Genomic DNA, 14343 nt, shown 5'->3' on the forward strand with positions numbered 1-14343 from the left:
AGAAGACACTAAAAATTACACGATCTCAAAAACATGACGAGGGCACAGTCAAAAGGACAAACTTCCTCTCAGGCAGCTGACGGCCCAGTGAATACCGCCCTACCTACAGACGACACGCAAAGCCCATCACCTGTGACCTCTTCTCCGTGAGCAAGTACAACGCATAAACGCCTTTGAGGTCAAAGTAGACCTAACGCCATTTTTTTATTGTATTTAACTTTTGACAAACAGTCGTCACGCACGAAATAAATGCACAGACTGCCCATAACCCTGCCCTACAGTTTATTCAAGAACTGATATACAACATTTACATTAAGGAACATTTTGTAAATAATGAAAACTGGAAACAAACTTAAAAACACGTTCAAATTGGTTGAACAAAAGTAGTACAGTCATTCCTCACAGGATAACTGGAGGAATGGTGGTTAAGGACCATGCCTACAGTGTGAAAAGGCAGGCATCTACAGGGAGGCTTTTTACTGGCCAGTCTAGCGTGGCTGGAACCACCCCCTAGGGCTGTTAGCCTATCATGTTAGCCGACCATGTACGACTATGGTCAACGCTTTCAAAATGCCTAAACCTCTTATTTAAAAAAAAACAAAAAAACCACAGTATTAAAATTGACACATTCATAAAACATTTGCATAAATGGTAATTCCCCACTGACACGTTTGCATATCACGTTTATGAAGGACTACTGTTACAAGTATTTACACAGTGCTGAAGATTGACGGTATAAATTAGTGGGGTTTTTTCCCCACCTGCAAAAGAAAAAAGAAAGAAAAAAAAAAACAAACATTCAGACCCTACGAGCATGCATGAACGTCTCGAGCTCAACGCGTCCTTTAAAAATAATGCATGCATCAGACGGCTTTGGGGGCGATTTCCCACAAGAGCAAATAAACACATACAGAGGTGAAGGCTCTGAGGACAGGAGGCTGTCAGACCGGCGCAGAGCACAGAGTGCACCCCCCCTGTGGACCCGGTCTCAGACAACTGCCGTTTCCACAGCCTTCCTGCAGCTAAACTTCCCCCCCAGGATAAGAGGCCAGCTGACCACTGGACTCACCCAGTGAGGATAAGAGGGAGACAGTAAACATGGAAGTTGGTTGAGGGGGGGAGACAAACGACCAACACAATTACACCAATCCTACACCTTTACATGTCAACTCACCACACGGTTTAGTGCATCATACCACCTCATTTGGCATCTATCAATATCACAACAAGAGCAATAATCATAATCATCATATGAATAATCATTTGATGAAACGAGGACAGGAGTCGCAATAAAACCCAGGGCAACCAACAGTACTAGGGCGACAGTATTTTCCAGTCAGTAACCAGTCCAACTCAGTCAGTGGTTGTTACCCCAGTAGCAGTAGGCTGAACCAGTCCACTGGCGGCGAGCTGGGCCTCTGCAGATCATTCCACCACTGCCACAGAACCTCACCTTCCATCATCTAACAGGGTCCCAAAAGAAACGTTCCAAGGCCGTCGTGCTTGGCTGGGGATGGACCGGTCCTTGGCACAGCCTGTTGGAGTCGCTATCCGACAGAAGGGGACAGAGGTGAAACCAGCTCTGGCAGGCAAGGGTCCGACTCCCCAGGCCTATGGAGCCGCGCAAACTTCTACCCACACGCAGTACAATCGGGGTTTCAGGGGTAACGCCGACATCGACATCGGCCAGGCATGCGACACTGGCTACGTGCACAGGGGCCAGGAATGGGCTCAGATTTCCACTCAATCAAATCTTCGGACTTTGGAAATTATTTATTACATTCAGAACATACAATAAACCTACAGCATAAAATGAATATTTTGTTAGGCAATAAACCCACTTCATTGGCATAAAAAGGGAGATTAAACGAACATCCGATGTAAATAAACAAGGCGGGTGAAATCTCGGTCAGGGTTCTGCAAAAGAGCCTGTAGGTAGAGGGCCCCCTTCTGGCAACGTCTGGGACTGATCCTTCTGGCTGTTCTGGCTGAAGGACTGTTCCGGCATGGGCTGTGTTCCATGGCAACAGGGAAAGTGCGCGTGTCTGTGTGTTGGAGGACAAGTGCAGTCCAACATTGGCATGCAAGCTGAAAAACAGGAACCCCCCCCCCCCTGGATGTGCTGGATCGCAGTACCCCGGGACCCTCGGGCCGGAGAGCTACAGTGGAAACGGGTTTGTTGGCTGGTGATGAGGGAGATGAACGCGGCACCGAGGGTCCCAGCACTTTGTTGGCAAAACGGCTCCTCCTCCATCCAGAAGAAAAAAAAATTAAAATAATCACAACGTGGGTGTACTGTGAGGGGGAAGGAAGCCGATAGCGGAAGAGGCCGATATTGTTCATTGTTGCTGTCCCGAAGATGATGATGATGATGATGATGCACGACCACAAGGGGGAGCCGAGGTTCTCACAGTCACGGTGTAGGAGGGCTTCCCAACAGGCAGTGGTCTCCAATTGGTCGGCCTACTTCGGGGTTTCGGAAACAGGCTGGCTGCTGGCGTTCTGGACAGGATTGGAGGTGCTGCTGGTGGAATGGGGCTGGATCACAATGGGGGCGCTTCTACCTGCCAAGGGGATCAATACGCAAACACAGTGAGCGGAGGGGAGGAGCCAGGCCCGTTCAGTACGGGCATCAGCCAATCAGCAGCAGGGACACAAATGTGGATGGGCTGCAGCACCACACTGACACAGGCTTCTCAGGGGTATGTAGGAGGAATATATCTGTGCACAAACTGCACATTTTAAATTTGCTGTTTTTCTACGCAATTAAGGAGCATATGAGCCTATGAAAGAACATTAGATAGAAGGAAACTGGGGAGTAAAACTCAGAAGATGAGACTGAGCAGCAAATGAGCTGCAGGAGAAGCATACAGGCCCCAAAGTCCCTCTTCAGCCTTGAGCAGGATGTGCCATTGTGTGGTTTAAGCTTGTTCCTTTCACTCTGTAAAAAGAGCTTGTTGCTGATTGGAGAAGCATATGACACTGAGGGATTCACACCCAGGTCTTGGAGCAGCAGCCATGTGCTTTTAAATCCACATGAATAAGCAAATATTTGTGCACTGTGGTCCTCAACCCCGGAGCTGCGTCAGTGAATAGGAAACATCATCTTTTTGGATGTTAACACCAGCAGCTATCATGAAAGCAGCAAGCGTTCGCAGATCAGCTTACAGCAGGGCAGGGGCTACAAGCGCTACACACTCATGCCTCTTTCAGACACGGCAAATCTCTCTCGGGGCGGAAATGTAGGGGGTTGGCCAACCGTGACTCTACAGTCTGTGGTAGGGGTGCTCCGCGGCAGCTCTACCGGGAAGGTTCTCCTGGGGCAGACTCCATGTCCGACCCTACCTGCTGCTCCTTGCAGCTCCGACACGTTCTCACTTAAGTCCTTTACCCCAAGGATCCAAGCAGAGAAAGCAGGGATGGAGGACAGAGGACTTCACTTAGTTATTTCAACAGTGGCACAGATGTGCTCCACACCAACAAGTTTGTTTACAGGAGGAAAAAAAAACGTTCAACAGATGGTCCATGGCTCGTGGCGACAACACGGTGGCTGTGTCTGGCATGAATAAGAGGAGCTGCCCCCCACAGGCCTGAATTGTTACTGCCTTAACCCTTAAGAGTATAAGAGGAGATTCTCCATCTTATTGACGGGCGAAGTATCGTAATTAAACTTACCAGCTGCGCTCTGGATGCCCAGACCACGGTTTGATTACAAAGTCTAAACCACCCCATACTAGACTGTAACACATAACAAAAGCCAAACTCCACAAGGTTCAAAGCACTGATTAGTCTGACCAAAAGGCAAGTTTAGTCTGTGTGGTATGGGTCAGTCACCCTGGGAGTCACTGGAAAGTGGGTGGGTGACTAGGAGGGGGCGGCTAAGCCTTCAAATACCAGGGGGGTGGGGGGAATCCAAACTGCTGGTTTTGGCAACAGAAGCCAGTGGCTTGACCTCTTGAAACCACCTGACATGTTTTCTCGGGCCAACTTTAACCTCTCCCACAGGACGAGAATCCCAGTCAGGCTCCACCTGCCCAGTGCGTGTGAGGTGAGGAAGGTTCCCTCGGTTAGGCCACCCAGGAAGAACCGCGTCCGTGTGGGACAGCGGCCCCTTTAAATCAACAGACATTCAGCACAGTCAGTTCTAGACATGCGTGGCTGACATCATGCATAGCGAGCGCAGCCCGTGGCTCGGCATGCCAAAGGGTGCCGTCGCGGCCCGGTGACATCACCGGCGAGCAGTCACGGTCAGCGCCTGCCTGGCAGGTGGGTGAACGGGGGAGGGAAGGTGTGAATAAGTGACTCATGCACAGGGAGGGTGAAACAATGCGCCGGCCATGCAGTGAAATCCCAAGAACTGGCAGGCACTGGTGGTGGGTCACTGGTTGACTTTGCTCAAGCAAAAGCCGCCACAAGGTGGCGCTAAAGAAACACAGGGGCTTACAAGTCATTTAGACTCTGGCAGCGTTTCGGCCGAGTTCTCAGTAGCTGGGACTGCAGTGGGCTGCACCACTATTACAGTGTCTCCTGCTGGACAAAAAAAAACAATAAGCATTAACTTCTGGTGATTTTCAGCAGGACTCAGACTAGCCGCGCCTTCTCTGATGTGGAAATCCAATCAGGACGTTTGTTTCATTTTGCCAGCCAGCATACAGTATCTACCCATGACAATGAGCGTTATAGCTGTGCATTGAAACAAGGCTGCAGGTTACGCTGTACAGAGCTGATTGAACAGATCAAATTATGGAAACACCACAGCAGGAAACGTAAGAGAACTTTTTGTGTTCCGAGTTATGGAAAAGATCAATGGAAAAGATTGGCTCGGAGGTCTCACACCCACTTTCGAGCAGGCCCAGTTACACCCGAGCACTTCACTGTGATTGACTAGATCATAGTTAAATAGCGTTTCTTCAATTCTGTGGGAAAAACACACAAAGGTGTAGTCTACTGCTAATAATGTTAGACCAAGACGGGCTGAATGAGAAATAGCCCAAACCCAGAAATCGACACATCTCATTCGATTGGGAACCACAAGTGGCTCTCGCCGTGCCGTCCGCTCCCTTCCTCTAAGAACACCTGATGGTTCTGACTCATGAGGAAGGAGAAAAAGTAGGCAGCCCTGTACAGACTACCTGTGTACAGACCTGCGTGATTTACCATTTACGGTCAGGTACGTCAAAGGCACGACTTTCCTTCCAGAGGTCAGACGAAGCCCCATGAGGCAGTGGGGCTGACCGTTCTACACGCCCGCAGCCGGCTTCCATATTGACGCACCTAGACTCGGGGGGGTGACTCACTGGCGGGCGCAGTTTTGTTTGCTGGCTGCGCCCTCCAGTGAGACTGGACACTGACAATGACTCCAAGCCACAGGGAGGGCGACAGTGACCCAGCCTCACTGCTAATATTGTAACATGCTAGAGCTGTTGTACATTTCATATTCATTATAATTTATATTATACCTAAATATATCATTTATCTGTCATACTTTGTTTCATATTTTTGTGCATACATATTTTATATATTATGGTCTGCTCTTTTCTTTGGAAGCATGCATGGCATTTAATTTTACCTGCTGTGTATGACGACAAATCGGTTAACATTAAGATTAACATTGGTCTGATCTGTCAATCTGGGCCGATATTTAAACATTACCAATATTCAAAGTGAGAAGCACCACTGTACCAGTGGAGTTTAAATTTTTAGGTGGCTTAGAGGTTGGCTGCTTAGCTGTATCTCCGGTCACATTTTCATCAGTGGTACACAACTACAATAAAGTACTATTCCAACACATTCTGTTTTATCGAAACATATTCCGTTCTTTACCATAGAATGCTAATCACTTAAAATGTAAAACTGCATGACATGGAACAGAAATATGCTGGAAAATAATATGTGCTGCAGAACCTAACTTCTACAGAACTCCAGCATCCTACAGCTTAATGACCGGAGGGCGAGACCATCAGCACAGTCTTATCAGCAATCCCATAACAATGTAATCCTCTAGGAAACATGACAGGTTAGTAGCAAGATAGACATCTCCTGGTAGTATATTTCCTTAATAAACAAATTAAACATTAAACCCAGATGAGCTGGGAGCTCAAGGCACAGATACATAAATTCCCTGCCCTACCTGTGTCAAACACACGCCCTTTGCAAGAGTCTTTAAGATCCCTCCTGACGAAGCCTGCCCTGTTCAGGCATGCAGATTCCTAAACCTGATTTCTGTCCCCAGATCCCCACACAAAGACTCCGCTCTGACATGTTGTGTTTCACAGACACAGCCAATCCTGAACAGAGAGGCAGACACATACCAGGGCGGCCCACTGCCGAGGGCGCAGCCTTCACCCCGGCCTGCGGAACTCACCCCCGTCCTGCTCGGCCCGGATCTGCGCCTCCAGGTCCTCTGGGTCCACGTACTGGTAGTTTTCTTCATCCTCTGGGGGCTTGCAGCGGCCACAGCAGAAACAGCAGCAACAGCAACAGCAGCAGCAGGTGATGATACTGCAGCAGACCGCCAGAGTCTGCGACAGGAGAGACGAGGAAATCAGCCGGCATGTCTGGCAGGGTGCAGGGGTCAGCCAGACCACCGGAGGCAGTACAGGTACTGGCGACACACATGTTGGGCTTGGGGGAATGAACCTAAACCATGCTGCAAGAGATCAGAGCAACCCCAACCACCCACACGTACACACTGTGCTCTTCCTCATACAAGAAGCCAAAGCTCATTTCCTCAGTCCCTGCAATGACCAAGTAACGACGTCCCAGAGGACCAACGTAACCGGGGGGGGTCGTTACTCAGCCCACAGCAGGGCTCAGAGATCAGAGCTGCTCGTAAACACAGAACTTTGAACTGAACTGTTTGTAACTCAAGCCACGCTGTAAACCCTCACTGCTTGCTGGACCCAACTCTGTTTTGGGACGAGCTGCTTGTTAATATGCACCATGGTGAAATAGTCAGAGTGATTCAGTCTCGGCTGCAGTGTACCAGCTTTTCTGTTAACGGACCATGGTTCAGGCTCCAGAAGTCTTTAAAGCCGGATCTCTGTGCCGGTTCTGTAACCATTTCCACAATAATCCTCCTTCAAATACAGCCAATTTAGAGGACTTTAAAAAACATCCCCCCTACACACAACGGCGAGGAAGAACACTCAACCCACAACTCGACACGAAAGAGGATTAACATCCAAAATGAGAAGGAACTGAGAAAGCACCACCTAGCTCTGTACGGTGACCAATCAGACGGCAACCCTTCCTGACATGGAGCCCAAACTTGCTACATTAAATCTCTGTCCCCATTCCCGCCATTCCTCCTGCATTAGCAAAGACAGTCTATCCTGCAGTGAGCACCCAGGACGTCCCAAACCAGCCTAGTGATGACCAGCAGACGTGTCTCACACTCGGGGCTTAATCCACTGCAGTATGTGGCCAGCTGTATCAGACCGGTACAGTGAAGTGGAGCCTACAGCCGGGGGGGGGGGGGGTAGGAGTTTGAGCTCACTCCGTACTGGGAGAGTCACCAATTCCAGTAAAAATATCAACAGCAGCCAGTCCACCTCTAAATACAGAAAAGAAGCTTAACCCACACAGGCCTGGCCTTTGAAAAATGCCAAAAACCAAAATACACCTCAGATTTAACGCCTACATACATCTCCACAGCTGGCCAATTAACAACTTGGAGGCTTCAAAATGTAAGGTGACAGTCCGTGATAATCCCCACCCACGGAATGGTTTAATCCACTTCACATTACCTCATGGGTTCCTATTGGGATAAACCAGGTTATGACTGACAGCATGATAATCCCACCCACAGCAGTTCTTGAAGCCTGTAGCTACTCCCAGCGCTGATGTCCTGCCCCCCACTCACCTTAAACCACCACTTGGACATGAGGAAGTAGTACTTGACGCTCTCCTCGCCAAACTGCTCCGACACGTAGAGCCCCATGGAGCCATACTCATCATAGATCTTGCGCTTGGTGTCATCGGTCAAGATGGAGTTGGCGTTGTTGATTTCCTTGAACTTCTCCGCCGCTTCAGGGTTGTCTGGGTTCTTGTCAGGGTGATATTTCAGCGCTAGTTTCCTGAAATGGGTGGGAAGCGAATGGAGAGATCGAGGCCACAGTCATCACAACTTCACCACAACCAGGACAAGTACAAATAGCTTACAGACTGGCAACGAACACAGAATAAGCAAAGCATACAATAACATAATTAACTTCTTTACGCAGGTACAAATAAAGGAATATTAATACACACCTGTAAGCCCTTTTGATGTCCTCTGCGGACGCTCCCTTCTCCAGGCCTAGAGTCTTGTATAAGCTGTCCCCCATAGTAGACATCTTTCTCTGGGGTCTGCTTGGCTCTGCCATGGCTGGATTCTGCTGATAGTGGAGACGAGTTCAGACAGGCTCACCACATGGCCTCATGCTGGTATGAAATCAAACATTATACCCCAAGTATAAAAGCAGGTTGACATCCCAGCCTGTTTTTGCCGTGTTGACAGGCAAAATATTTGACTGATGAAAATGAAACACTTTAGCGGTAACTGGAGCAACATGGAACCTCGACCCAGATCGTTTCAAAACCGGCGTCACAGGAGCTACATGGATGAAAACCTTCCAAAGGCACAAGAAGGGACAGCAATGAGACAAAGCGCCTCTCCGATATAAACTCCGCCTCTAAATCATCACCAGGATTTACTGCCACATTCATCTTCAGGCTGGAGGTAAAAGAAACTGACGGATCGACAAAAGCACAAGCCAATGTCAGACATCGCATTTTTCGCTGCATTACATGGAGTCCAACATTAGTCCCTCACAATCACACGAAGACAGTCAATGCCACTCAACTTGAATGAGGCAGGTCAGTTCTGATAGGAGAGGTAGATGCTGGTAGCTTGAAATGGACAATGGCAGAGCAGGGACAGAGTATCACAGACACCGCTAATATGCTAAAGGCGATTACGTAGTGCTGAGCTTTACAGATTACACCACCACCACCCCCACGTTTACTCCATTCTGCGACTGAAGGGACATGCCTGATGCATATGTTGAAGAAAAAAAAAAACACACTGGGTCCCCTTCCCCCACCAGAAAGAGGGTTAAATGTGTCAGCTGCTAGCAGTGCGTGGCCCACCATGGGTAACAAAGCCTATGATGACCCATCATTATTTGAAACCTAAATATGATCAAAAACTTTGTAGGTTCAAGTCCAATAAAACATATCAACAAAACAAAGAAGCAGCCAGTCAGCCATGCAAAGAAACAACCAACCAACAAAACAAGTAATAAATCAATCAAGTCAATCTACCAAACAAAGAAAAAGAAAAACAAACAACCAACCCAACTTCAGTGCCCAAGATGAGCAAATCAGCAAGCCGTATGATAGACTTAGGTGCTATGACAGTATGGTAAACGCTGCATGATGTGCATCCAAAACCACAAAGATAAAAATTAATTCATTCATTTATTTGTAGATGTTAACATCGGCAACATTCCTTCAAGTGCTTCACATATGAAAAAGAAATGTGAAAAAGTATCAGAACAATACGATAATATTACTTGCCTCAACGGTGATCAATTGCAGAAAATAAATAAATCTTCCCTACTCACCTACTACATCCCACCATGTTGATGAGTTGGTAAATATATATCCCATAATCACGTTATAGCTACCATAAAATATGAAGTAGTTGTGCAACATCAACATGTCTCCTATATCTGGTATTTAGAAATCCCAAAGGCATTATTTTTTAATACAGTCAGAATACAGATTGTAGTGCACAGCATTATCGCTGATGAAAACTTAAGTGAGGCTCTAAATAAATTAATAATCAAACAAGTACGTACATGGGAAATGTGCCATAAATACTCTAATCTCTTGCAGCATGCGCTGCATATGCGAAACCAAGTGCGCAATGCAGCCGCAGATCGGGCAGGTGCCGCAGATCGGGCAGGTGCCGCAGAACGGGCAGGTGCCGCAGATCGGGGAGTGACAGTGGTGTCAAACAATGAGTGATCTTTTTAACTCTTCAACAAGGAGTTGGATCCTCATTTCTATAGTGCTCAACTTCCACACTGACAAGCCCATTCAAACTATCTCTCCGGAGTTTACAGTAGCCCACATGACTTATGTCATGTTGTTTTAATACCGTCATATACCGGGGTCAATTATATAGATGGTATGACTGCATGAAAACATCGATACCACCCAAACACACTGCCTGAGTTACTTGGACCAAAATAGTATTGAACAGAGTGTCCCCAACACTGGGGTAATGAATAATCCCTTCTCAATCTCAATGCCATATGTCATTGTTCCCCCATGACAGTGAATTTCTCTCTTCAACAGAAACCCTTCACTACCAGTTGAACCACAGGTGGGCTACTCAGCCAGACTGACCACGTTACTTCTAAGAAGACAGCCTTTCATGGTATCAAGACAATTAAAAGGCGCAGCCCAGCAAGACATCTAACTGAGCACAGCTTCTATAGGCTGACGCAGTGTATTAACGTTAAAAGGCACCTTACAGGGCATGGCTCACTGCAAACATCCATCACATTCAGATAGAATTCTTCTAAACTCAGCAATCAACAAGAACGCTAAAGATATCTTCAACAGTCTCCAAACCAACACAGCCGAACAAGACGTGCTACACAAGGGAACGGGTTTGCCCATTCCAACAGGTACATAGAGACACACACCACCATCATGTAGATTTGGTACTGAGATTTCAGACCCAGAGATGAAACAGCCTGGACTCCAACAATAAGCTAAATTAAGGCCAATGCTGAACACCTTCATTAGGGCAGAGTCGCTTTCAGTTTTACACTGAAGAATGGTATTATTAACACACAATCAACATAAACACAGAGCACTTCCTCTGTAAATACTACAACATCACTGCCTCAGAAATTCAAATATTGATTTTGATGCATCTTGCCATTAAACTGCCCCAGGTAAAAATTAAAGCAGATTCTTGTAACTTAGGCACAGGCAACCAGCAGAGCCGGTATTTTTCCCCTCCTTCTGTGTAAAGGACATGGTGCCACAGCAAGGCAGCCTCCACCAGCAGGGCGGCGCATAGATTTTAGGAGGGCAAAGTCACCACAGCACACTAAAATCCTAAAGCTGGGTATTAAATGAAAATAGAGTGCAGAAGGTGGACCGGAGGCCCAGATCATAGTTTATAAACTTTGCACTAAGCACGTGTCAGTACGCAAAAGGCATTCACAATTGAGACGAAGAACTGATTAGTCTATGCTCAAAAAAATAATCCTGGTCTTTTAGTGTCAGACACATTTACGTCAACTTGTATTCGAACTCGCGAATCAGACCTTACCGGTATCATATTAAAAAGCACACAAACCACCCTGACTCATGAGATGAGCCTTGGAGACCAGCAGTTGCTGGGATTTTCACAGGCCGTCATGCTGCTCTGCTGGTCCCCACTGGGTTAAAACGGCAACAAATGACGGCAAACAGTAACCCCACCCCCAGTGGGTTTTAAAACCCCCTTCCTCGTCTCACTAATAAATAGCACTTTCCTAAATTGAGATGGATGCACGCAGCACACATCTTTATTCTGCGCAGAGAAGCTTCACATTACATTCGCTCTCAAAGGAGTCACAGACAATTAACTCACTTAGGATTGAGTGCTTAAACCAACTGGACCTCCTGGTTCAATTAAAATTATAAGTAGGGAGGGCCACATGCTTTTCGAAACACACGTGGTCCTCAATCAGCTCCCAAACACACAGGGCCGAGACTACAGCAAGATAAGATATTCTCCAAAGCAGGTAGGATGGACTGGCATTATGGGCCAATGGTCAAAGGTACAGGGGGCAGAGCCCCTCTTTCAATCTGGCAACATTCCCGTCACATGTTCACATCCTCAAACATTAACGGCTGGCCTTGATAAACTCTCCCACAATTCACTTGTGCCAAAGATGACATAAGAGAAGCCTGTATGCCAATCAACAGCAAAGATGTAAAAATTGGGTGAAATGTTATCAGCTTATTGGTCTTTGGACAGTAGTGTAGTACTTAAAAAAAAAATCAAAGAGAAATTTGAAAACTGACAGTATTCGGGGAAACTCGTAATTTCAATACAACAGAAAAGTACATTTATCATGTCGGTTAGTCGTGAGAGATAACTGGCATTTCTGATCATATTCAAGGAGTTCCAGTGTTGAGCAATAACCGGGACAAAATGAAAATGTTCAAACCGTTAATTATTGCTTTGCTGTTCCATTATAACCAAACTGTCACGATCTGTGTCTTCCACCCGCATAAATAAGCCGCCACAGGCACCCTGTCGCCTGCAAAGCCGCCGCTTGTTTTTAACCCCGTGATCCGGACCTAACCGCGTCCCACGCGCCGGACTCGCGTGTACTTTGCGCTGCGACGCCTACTAAAAACGCCCTTTTCACTTTTAAAACGCCACCGTAAAGTTTCAAGTCCAGTCGTTATAGAAGATTTAAAACAAAACCACGTTTAACAGATATGCAAGTCCTTGACAATTTAAAAAGCTTATCAAATGACGCACAGTGTAAAAAAATCGCATATAAGGATCTTCTGATCTGCTTATACCGACACGGAATACAACCGTTCGGTGGGGTCGGTGCCATGGATAGCCCAACATTTCATTTTGAGCTGCTTCCTTCGTCTAATAACTCGGTGCATTTGGTGTTATTTTCTCCCAGCGTCATGCCAGACTGTTGGGGGTATAAGTATGAAATCAGACAGAACTTCAGAAGACACAGCAGACCCCTCCCACCCGTACAGAGACAAATCCTACAACCTACATGATGTACACGTGCGTGGCGCTCCGGCTGGACCGACACTGGCCGATCCGACCGCCAAGAGCACCTGACCACTACAGTGCTGTACCGGCGGCGGCGGGCACCCAGCTGTGTCAAATTATTTGCCAGTGTCCTAGTGCAGCGATAAGCCCATTATCTAATCCCTATGACGGTATGACGCTTTCCAGCCTGCGTCAACTAAACCTACATTTTCTCGTCTAAGATAATTTTCGTTGCACTACTTAGGCACGTAAACGACAAAAATGAATCAGAATTTGATTCTGGCGCCCCGTCTGTTCAGCCTGCCCTCGCAGGAGAAGCCCGACAGGCATCGACCGAGTCGCCATCTGCGGTTTTAACGAGAATCGAGACTTAAATAATAAATTAGTCATTTTTACATATTAATCAGTGTAGCCAATATTTGTGTGATCACACCCAGTTGCATGTCTACTTAAAATAAGTTTTTAAAACAGTAATATGGTTCAGCATGTATATCACTAATACATTAAAATAACATGGTAGCTGATATTGATACTGAACTATTAAACAGAAGCTCTGTCAGGTTTCAGCAAGTTAAAGACGAAAACCCTGCTTAGAATCGCACACACCCACCCAGCTATCTGCGGCACGCCACCTTCTCAGTTCCCCTAGGTAGCCAGTAAACTGGCGTCCAGAATCATTTCCACAATTGACTTTACCGTACCTATAGTAAATGTGATGTAGTATGGTCTGCCCTGGCAGGATCATAGAGGCACAAAATTTATGTCGGAGATTTCCACGTTCCACCCGGGGTTTTCCGGCGTAGCCTCCTTGGGAAGTGTCACACAAGTAGGAGAAAATAGCCAAGCTTCCGGACTCGGCGGAGAGGCGTAAGAGGCCGCACTTCCGGATCCGGTACGCGCGAGAACGGAAGTCGTCACGCATCTCTGGCCGGAAACAATTTACAGTCTGCCGAAGTAACAGAGCGTCGTCTCCGTTTTTAAAATAAAATACGTAAGCACTTTAGACACCCATTAAAGACACATTTATTCTTTTAAACCAACTGGCGCGTCAGATAGGTTTTAATAGCTTACGTTATGTATTAAGAAATCTTACACAAGAAGCTAATTAAGTGGAGATAAGGTAGTATATTTTACACGTAACACTGTCGGGGATTTCAACTCGCATCTAGCGTGACCCTCACGCTTTCGAACTTTTCACGCGAGAAATCTAACGCAGATCTGTATTGATCCAGTATAAACCTAAATACATCAAAAGCATTCGGATAGGTTGTAAATGGTCTTTATGGTTTGCAAAGTAATAACTCTCACATACATGTTAATGTGTGTATAGACTTGTCTCTAATTGAAAATCTAACGCTAGTCAGCTGACCAAAGTTAACCTTGCCCAATACATGTAATACGAGTAAATAGGACAAGTATAGCCATTACTTATCAGCACATAGCTCTTTAGTTGTAACTCCAAATCCTAGCACATCGGTAAATTGATGTTACCAAAGTTATCGTTAGAATGACTGTGCGCCCTATGATGGACCCTGTCCAAT

At 46.6% G+C, this 14343-nt stretch overlaps 1 protein-coding gene across 6 annotated transcripts; it reads right to left on the reverse strand.

Annotated features, from left to right (window-relative positions):
* Positions 1-265: 265 nt before the first annotated feature.
* Positions 266-13693, reverse strand: dnajc5ga (DnaJ (Hsp40) homolog, subfamily C, member 5 gamma a). 6 transcript variants are annotated; one of them, XM_023831577.2, is made up of 6 exons: positions 13504-13693; positions 8254-8375; positions 7865-8078; positions 6365-6521; positions 4445-4530; positions 266-2564 (listed from the first exon to the last, which is right to left on the reverse strand). In XM_023831577.2, the coding sequence occupies exons 2-5, from the start codon at positions 8364-8366 to the stop codon at positions 4448-4450; spliced, it is 567 nt and encodes a 188-aa protein (XP_023687345.1). In that variant the 5' UTR covers positions 8367-8375; positions 13504-13693; the 3' UTR covers positions 266-2564; positions 4445-4447. The 6 variants fall into 6 exon arrangements, with proteins under 6 accessions (XP_023687345.1, XP_023687346.1, XP_023687342.1 ...); XM_023831578.2 differs by having other exon boundaries at positions 4445-4527; positions 13504-13692; XM_023831574.2 differs by lacking the exon at positions 4445-4530 and having other exon boundaries at positions 8254-8378.
* Between the last annotated feature and the right edge of the window lie 650 nt (positions 13694-14343).

The sequence above is a fragment of the Paramormyrops kingsleyae genome, chromosome 19, assembly GCF_048594095.1.
Source record: "Paramormyrops kingsleyae isolate MSU_618 chromosome 19, PKINGS_0.4, whole genome shotgun sequence".
Lineage (NCBI taxonomy): Eukaryota > Metazoa > Chordata > Actinopteri > Osteoglossiformes > Mormyridae > Paramormyrops > Paramormyrops kingsleyae.